The sequence below is a fragment of the Heptranchias perlo genome, chromosome 25, assembly GCF_035084215.1.
Source record: "Heptranchias perlo isolate sHepPer1 chromosome 25, sHepPer1.hap1, whole genome shotgun sequence".
Lineage (NCBI taxonomy): Eukaryota > Metazoa > Chordata > Chondrichthyes > Hexanchiformes > Hexanchidae > Heptranchias > Heptranchias perlo.
Genome location: NC_090349.1, coordinates 17,356,284 through 17,365,461, shown reverse-complemented (window position 1 = coordinate 17,365,461; position 9,178 = coordinate 17,356,284). Strand labels below are relative to the sequence as shown.

Below are 9,178 nucleotides of genomic sequence, written 5' to 3'. Positions count from 1 at the left end.
CCAGGTGTAAATAATAAATTATAATCATCTTCTCTGGTCCTGGAAATATTCTAAATTACCAATGTTTAGCGTGATGTGCCTTAGAATGCCATAAGTCTTGACTCATTTTAAAAGAGTCACCATATATTAAGTAGAATTAGAGGTCGCTGTTGCAATTTAACAGAGTATGAACTCCTGGGATGTATGATACATTTTTGAAAATGTTCTATCTAATTGTGAGTTTTCTTTCATTATGTGCAGCTATGTTATAAGAAAAACAAGACCAATCTAGATATTTGGCAAACATTCAAAGGAAACCCTTTGAACTAATGTTTATTTTCAGTTTCAAGCCAAGCCTAATTGTGGAACAGCTGAAAGCTAACATTATATAAGCTATATTGGATGCAGAATTTCCTGATATGATCCACTCTTAATTCAAAATTGCTTAATTCAGATTATCTGATAATTCAAAATTTTAAGGACTAAATTCCCACTGCTTGTTATTTACATTGCTTGATTTAAATTGATGGATAATTTAAATTAATGGTTAATTCAAATCTTTGTTAACATAAACACAACTATGAGTAATCAGCAATAGACTATTATTTCTTAACACTGCAGTAATGATGCCATGCACATTGCTCCTCAAGGTTGTCACATATCAAGATCCAGGAAAATGTATGTCAGGGTGAGACTGATTGCCAAAAGTAGCACAAAAACTGACTCCAACATGAAATGAAAACCAAATAGATAAAATTAAAAAAAATACTAAGTAATGATCTAATCAGTAATCTAATCTTGCAGTTCAAATAGTGAATAAAAGCATCCCAAGGTTTGCTCTTACTTTTTATGACATCATTTAAATCATTGGATTATATTACAACCTTGAAATAGCTCCACTGTCCCTGTGATCTATGTGTTATGGTGAGCTTTTATGCCCAGTGAGATAAAGTGGCTGGTTTAAATTCACCAGCTATTGGAGACTAACGCCATGTTCTTTTATTGATATATATATATATATATATATATATATATATAGCAGCCAGAAGGTATTTGAATGTTTTGCTTGCGTTGCTTTGTTAACAGGCTGGCATAACTAAATTTTATTCTTTTTAATATATTTAAGGAAATGCAGAAAATGATATATAATAACGGTACTGAAAGATAGTTTGTACTATTGAAGTAATTAGTTTCAGCCACTAGATGACAGTACAGTAATGCACTTTATAAAGATTATATTACATGCTTAATGCTAAAGCACCACACAGTGGCAGGAAATGTGTACAGCACATACTACAATAGAAGGAATTATTTTGGTAGTGAGTGGGGGTGGAGGGAGGAAAGGGAATGCTACATGATAAATTTAGAGAGAATCTTGAAGTGCAGTTATACTGCAACTTTAACATTAATGCAATGGTTAACTTAGGAATTCTAGTAAGGACACAAATTCAACCAAGGTCTCTACACAAAAGTCTGGTATAATATAGTTGTGTGTGCTGAAGTTTATACCAATCATAGACAAGTATTTGCCATAGGAATTAGCCTCACCACCAGTGACTGCCAATTACTTCTTAGCCATGATGGTCTGGTCATCATGGTGTGGGCCAGGCATGATGGACCAGCTGGTCTTGCCTGTCAATTTTGTATGTTCTAATAATGGGATTGCATTTTTAAGATGCCTAATTAAAGGAACTCCCTGTTCCAAATTCACCTGAGGTCCTATTTCAAATCCACTTGAAGTGCTGCAGCTTTGGAACCTGTAACCATTTGTACCATTTTACTCTGTAACTGTAGAGTCTCTACTGGATTTTTTAGTGTATGATATTGCCATGATGGTAGATTCAGTTTATATAGTGTTAACTCCCAAGGTCACGCAACATCTTTTCTTAACATTAAATCAAAAGACGTGGAACTAAAGTGGCAGCCTTAGTAATTTGATGTGTTTATTTCTGCACGTTTCTGTAGCTTTAAGATAATGGAAAAAACCTAGGGGGTCAGTTTTTTTTTATATTCGTTCATTGGCTGTGGGCGTCGCTGGCGAGGCCAGCATTTATTGCCCATCCCTAATTGCCCTTGAGAAGGTGGTGGTGAGCCGCCTTCTTGAACCGCTGCAGTCCTTGTGGTAAAATGACCCGTCATTGACAAACATCATAGACTATCTTTAAAAATGGTTCTTATTCAATCTTGATAGCTGTTTGCTCTAGCTTAATTAAACAATGAAAGATGTGTTGTTTACAAGGGTGGATCCAATTTGGAGCAGCCAGAGATTGATAGCTCTGTGAATCAAACCCCTGATCGTAGAGGGAAAGGGAATGTGTCAGAGAACGCTCTCTCTGTCTGAGGCACCAGAATGGATGGATGAATCCGAGCAACCTGCAGCAGCAAGTACAGGACCAGTTAGTTTTGGAATAACTAGCTTGAAAATGGACCTACACTGAGGATATCATTAAGGACACGTCCTTGTTCTTTTTTCCTGCAATAAGGAGCATAGTGAAATGACTTAAATCACAGTGAAAACTGTACATTCACACTCTGTGAATAGCCATTCTTCTTGTTAGTTTTTTGTGACCAGTGGACACCACAGGAGATTCACAATATCATAGATCCTTTCTGGTAAATACAGGAGTAAATACCCAGAAATGATTTCAGCTTAGGTGGCAAACTCCGGAAAGGAGAGACCTAGAAGAATGGTCGGTGACATCCAGTGTAAACCAGTGCCATCCCCACACTGGCCCATCTATAATATAAATAGCCAATCTTGCTATCAGTAATTAAGAAATGGTACTTTAAAGGCACACATCCTGATTGGACATACATTTTTTTTTCTCCCAGAATACAGCCTTCCAATTGGAAATCAGATCCATGGAGGAAATTTTTTTTTCTCGATAGCTGCTATCCCAGTCTGCTGCATCCACTGTGCCATTAAACGGGTAAGCCCTATATTACGGTAGATTAGCAGTGAGCAGTTAGCCTCTAACAGGCAATGGATAGCCTACTAACATCAGTGCGGGTTGAGGTTTTTTGTAGGAACTGCAATGAAGATTCTGTGGAAATGGGTATGTAACATGAATAAAGTACGGTGATTTTTAAAAAAATATATTATTCTGATGAACTTTCTGGTTACCTGAATGAAAAACATAACAAGCACCTAGTTCTATTGAGGTCCAGTGGTTTTAATTTTAAAAATTATGTACCCTATTCCCCTCCCTGGTACTCGACTTCCTGGGTTGGAATAGAACCATGCTAAACATCACAGCTGCAATCCAGAGAATTCTTGAGCAAAATCATGGAGAATCAGCTGATCTGTATAAATTGGTATGGCTTGAAAGACTGACTTTACCACAGTGACAATACCCCTTTAACAAATATAGGACTGGAAACAACACAAGAAACGTTCTAGAACACGTCACAACGTTGCGAAAGGGGTATTGAGACTTCAGCTACAGCAGAGATCTAAAACAAAAAAAATGATCTAAGTGCCACAACAAAAGAACATAGTATATAGAAAATTTGCAGCATAAACATGGCTTAAGTCACAAATATTTGAACGAAGGAAAACAAGCAACAGATCAGTACAGCAACAACTTGCATTTATGTAGCCACCTTTAATGTATAAAAAGTATCCTAAGGTGCTTCATAGAGGTGTAATCAGACAAAGATGGATACCAAACCAAAGAAGATATTAAGAGGGGAGTAGTGGAGGAGTTTAGGGAGGGAATTTCACAACTTGGGGTCTAGACAGCTGAAGGCACAGCCCTCAGTGGTGGAGCAAAGGGTGGGGGCGTTGGGTGGGATATAGAGAAGAAGCCAGAATCTGAGGAACAGATTGTTTCAGCAGCAAATGAGCTGAGGTAAGGGCAGAGGTGATGATTTTATGGAGGTGGAAATAGGCAGTCTTTGTGACAGAGGATAAGAAGTTGAAAGATCAACTTGGGGTCGAAAAAAATGCTAAGGTTGCGAATAGTGTGGTTCGATCTGAGACAGTGACCGGGAAGGGATGGAATTAGTGGCAAGGGTATGGAGTTTGTGCCAGGGGCCAATGACTAGCTTTGGTCTTCCCAGTGTTAAACTGGAGGAAATTACAGCTCATCCAAAACTGGATTTTGGACAAGCAGTCTGACAGCACAGAGATCGTGGATGGGTTAAGAGAGGTGGTGGAGAGATAGAGCTGGGTGTCATCGGTGTAAATGTGGAACCTGACCCTATATCTTTGGAAGATGTCGCCAAGGAGCAGCATGTAGATGAAAGGGGTGGGGCGTGGGGTGCAAAGATAGATCCTTGGGGAACTCCAGAGATAATGGTGTGGGATAGGAAGAGAAACCATTTTGCTGGAGATGCTGTGGTTACAAATGGATAGGTGGAACCAAGGGATTGCAGTGCCACTGAGCTGCAGAACAGAGGAGAGGTGTTGAAGGAGGGTGGTGTGGGCAACCATATCAAAGGCTGCAGCGAGGACAAGGGTTGAAATACATTACGCTCACAGATACAAATATGGAGCGACAGGTAAGATGGCTATGGATTTGGGAGGCAGAGCACATTCCAGGACTTTGCAGAGGAAAGGGGTAGTTGTAGATAGGGTGGTAGTTTGCAAGATTGGAGGGGACGAGAGTGTGTTTTTTGAAGAAGGGGATGAGGCCGGCAGTTTTGAAAGGGAGTGGTCAGAGATAGTCTTATATTTGATCGAGACCCTGGGATTAGAGAAGCCATATGAGGTGGCAAGATCAAGGGGGTGACCGTGAATATGAGTAGGAGAGTTAAAACAGAGAGGGAGGTTTAGGGAGGACAGTGAAATCAGAGGAGAGAGGGCAAGATGAGTTGAGATGGAGATTGAAATCAAAGAGACGATGACTTACTGAGGGAAAAGAAGAGAGACTATCAGGGAGAAACACAGGATGGGGCAGTAGAGAATTTTAAAGAGATGGCAAGCGGGGTAGAACAAGGTGAGATGCTCAAAGGAGTTCACATCTGGTTGCAGGAATATAACTACAAAATGTGGAACACACAAGAGCTTTTCCCAAACTCTGTTGCAGCTGACTAAATTGACTCCGATTTCCTCACATCCTAGTATGCCCTTATTCACAAAAAGGAAAACACTGCAGATGTGCATAATCGGAAACACAAACAGAAAAAGATGGAAACACTCAGCAAGTCAAGTAGCATCTGTTGAGAGAATAGACAAATTGTTTTGGGTATGAACCCTTCCTCAGAACGAGCCTTTATTAACTCTTAGCTATTCATTAAACATTGCTGAACACCATATCAAAAATTATGTTGTCTGTCTTCATAATGCTTCACTTTGTGCAGATATGCACTGTGTCTCAAAATGGACAGTGATCTTGTGCTGGGTGAAAAATAAAGATTCAATGCTAGACATTTGCTACTGGGAACTCAAAATTATGTGCAGGTAAGGCAAGGTTCTAAATTGTTGATGCAATATTGTAATTGTCAAAGTGGAATTTGCTAAGACGTTTGTGTTCCCTTAAGCCACTTAATAATCTTTCACCCCTGGTCTTCTATGATCTTTACTATATATGGGATTTCAATCCTTATTTGCCAATAAGAGCTATTTCTTCTCTTTATATGTTTTAAAAATAGTATTTTTTCCCTTTATTTAAATTTGTCCCTTTTCTCCCAGTAATGGATGAGCTACTTGCTTGGAAATAAAGTTTAAAAAGAACATTATTTTTAAAACTATATTCTCAATTAATTGCTGTTACTTGCAAGGGAGCTTTAAAATGTGTTTTTTTTACATTTTATACTGAATTTAAAATAATCCTGCCATTACAAGCCAATGTGATTTGAGATCAGTTAGTTTATTGACTTCAATTTTTCACTCCACACTTTTCTGCTCACTTCTGGTGACATTTCTTGCATTGTTGAACCTACAGTAACAAGGGGGCACAAATTGTTTCTCTAATATACACCAGGATAGCTATGAAGGGTTTTAATTTTAGCTAATGGGACAATGTGCATGTGGTATAAATTAAACAGATATTAGGAGATATGTAGATTAGTACACTTTGATTAATTATAATGAATTGGTTCACTCATTTGATTGATTATTGATATCCTGCAAGTGGGATCAGACTTGAAATTGCGACTTGGTTATGGAATAATTGTTAGGATAGGAAAATAAATAACTTGCATTTATATAGCGCCTTTCACGACCTCAGGACGTCTCAAAGCGCTTCACAGGCAATTAATTATTTATGAAGTGTAGTGACTGTCAGAATGTGTTAATCAAGAGTGGTTGGATATGGACTTCTGCCATATTTGTTTTACTTCGGTATAATTTATAAGTTGTTGCTTGTACTTTTTTTTTGCAACACTAACCTGCATTTAGGCAACAGCAAAATACACCTGGAAGGTGCTGGACCTGCGTTCCGGTTGTTGACTGGGGGGGAAGGGGGGAGGGGCGGAGGAGACGCGCGCCGGAGTGTCTTCACGGCCGGCTCTCGAGCTGAGCTCACCTGCGCTGACAGGTGAGGGGAGCTGAGGTGTGCCGCGCGTGCGCACGAGCGCGAACAGGAAGTGCTAAAGGTTATTGTCCTCCGCAGAAAAGTTACTCGGTGGTCAGCCAGCAAAATGGGTTGCACCAATTGTTTGCAGTTTGCTGTCGTTCTCCTCGGCCTAACGTTATGTTCTTGGGTCGGGGCTGGTAAGCTTTTTATTGTTAAATTTGCAATTTAACCGATCGAGCTACTCGATGAGTTAAAGGCTTTTTTTGTGTGTATTTCAGTTCCTATTTTGAAACAAGTTTGGGTTTGACGTGTTTGTGTAGGTTGTTTTGCAAATGTTCCCCCTACTCCCAGACATTATTTTCATTTATTTCACTTGTAGGGGTTTAGTTTATTTAATACCCTATTAATAACGAATGTTTTACTGATAGGGGAGCAATTGTATTTATGTTTCTGGTCGCTTTTATTTTAGAGGTAAGATCGATATTGTGTGCAATTACTTGGTATTGTTTAGAGGACAAACTTCTCGAATTGGTGATTGTAACTGATATAATCCTAATGTCTCTTTGAATTGTATTTAAAGCCGGAAGAAGCCTTATCCCTTTCTCTAAAAGTTGAATAGCGCATGCTGCTGTGACGGCCATTCAAATTTTGATAGATCCTTCTGATGGCCTCTGGCACTTTTCCATGTGAGAGTGTATTACAGACAAAATATGTCAACTAGCTTTTTTGTGTGTTTGGTGTCGTGGTTTAGAATTGGATGTTTCTCAGATGACTCGGAAGGTAAATTCATCCATCCAGGGAGATCTTTATGTCGCCTCATTGTGGCATTCACGTATTTCCAGGGCTTTTGCCTCCAGTGTTCCACCTGGAAGTTTATTCCATAGGTTGATGACTCAAATGTTTGAAGAACTTTCTGATAACTCTTCTAAAAAATAACCTTTTTAGTTTTAAACCTGTGTCCCTATTTTATATTCCTATGGTTTCATTTAAAGGTAATATTCTAAATTAATTATTTTATACCTGTAATATTTTCAGATACCTCCTATAAAATCACTTCCTTTCCAAGCTGATCGGCCCAAGCTTCTCCACTCAGACCCCTGACACTGTGGATCAGCCTTATGGCACCTCTCTGTACTGCTTCCAGCCCTTGAATGTTTCTTGGTGACCAGAGCTGGATGCAGTATTCAAAGTGTGGTTGGTCTAAGTAGAATATTATAAAGTTTTATCACTATTCCAAAAGCAAAATACTACAGATGCTGAAAATCTGAAGTAAAAACAGAAATGCTGGAAACATTCAGCAGGTCAGGCAGCATATGTAGAGAGAGAAGCAGAGTTTACTTTCAGGTCGATGACCTTGCCAGAACTCACTTAAGCTCCACTGTTTCGGCTATGAACACCATAGCCTATTGGTTTTATTGATTGCTCTGCGTTGGTTGAACATGTTTAGCGCTGAGCCTACTAAGACTCTTGGGTCTCTTTCAACTTCATCCTTGGCTATTTCAACACCATTCATGAAGTATGCTTGCCATCTATTTTTATTCTTCCTATCTGTAGCACTTTATATTTTGTCTGCTCTAAATTTCATCAGCCATTGTTCTGCCTGCATACATATTTTGTGCAACTCATTCTGTAGTTTCTGAACTGCTTCTGATTCCACTGCCCTCCTAGTTTGGTATCTGCAATTTTACATGAGTTTCTGAATCCAGGTCATTTATGCAAATTAGAAACTGTAATGGTCACAGCAATGAACTTCAAGGCACCCCACTCCGTATCTTCCTGCTCCCTGACATAACTTTCCAGTGAGTACTGGTTGTCTTCTACCCTTCAGCTAATTTCTAATCCATTCCTCGGGTTTGCTCTGAACAGACCAAGAATGTCTAGATTCAAATTCTGGTCTGTGCTGAGTTGTTGACCTTAGCTATCAATGGCAGAGGCAAGGGAGGAATAATTGACTGTGTCATCTCTGCATTAGAGAACGGAAAGCTGGCTGGGGTTCATGTCAGTGTCAGCCACTGGATCAGGACCGAGATGTGTTAGAAAAACTGGCCAAAATTGAATAAAATAGCCACATTGAAAATAAGCAATCATTCTTCCTTAGGGAGGCCTTCACTACCTTTTAGTGATTCATATATTCTTTGGTGCTTTACTGACCACCTCCATTCTATCTTGGTGTGTCCTTCAGTTCCCTATGGCTTGCCACTTCAACTTCCCTTCCCAGTCACACTCTGACCTCTATCTTTGGCCTCTTACACTGTTACAACAGATCTCTAATGGAAGCTTCTGAAACAGTAACTCATAATGCTCCTGTAGCCCTCTGATCCAAACATTGACTTCACTAACTTCAAGTGTCAGCTTTATCCTCCATTTTCTTCACAACAGGGGTTACTGATGATGTGGGGTGGGTCTTTTGGTGTCTAATGGGAAAGGGAATGGGTTTGTATTTATGGCAACAGCATCTGTGATGGGGGTGGGGGGAGATTTGTGCCATCGGTGTTGACCTGTTTATTTTTTCTTTTCAGAGCTGATTGACCTATTGTACTTTGCCAGCAGTTTCTGTTTTAATTTCAAACCAGATCAATAGATTTTTTTTTCATCCCTCCCATTCTCTCACCTTTTCCTTAGGTAGGCCTCCACTACCTTAGCTATTTATATATTCTTTATTTCTTTAATGTCTTCAACACTTATTTCCATTGCTTGACTAAGACGATGAGATCATCCAACAATCTTCTGTGTTTTTG

At 39.4% G+C, this 9,178-nt stretch overlaps 1 protein-coding gene across 1 annotated transcript in view; it reads left to right on the top strand.

Annotated features, from left to right (window-relative positions):
• Nucleotides 1–6,497: 6,497 nt before the first annotated feature.
• The window catches only part of vsig10 (V-set and immunoglobulin domain containing 10), a 29,135-nt gene continuing 26,454 nt past the window's right edge, over nt 6,498–9,178 (top strand). Inside the window, exon 1 of the mRNA XM_068006295.1 lies at nt 6,498–6,637. Coding sequence (XP_067862396.1) covers nt 6,565–6,637 — 73 coding nt within the window. The 5' untranslated portion in view covers nt 6,498–6,564. The remainder of the gene's footprint in view (nt 6,638–9,178) is intronic.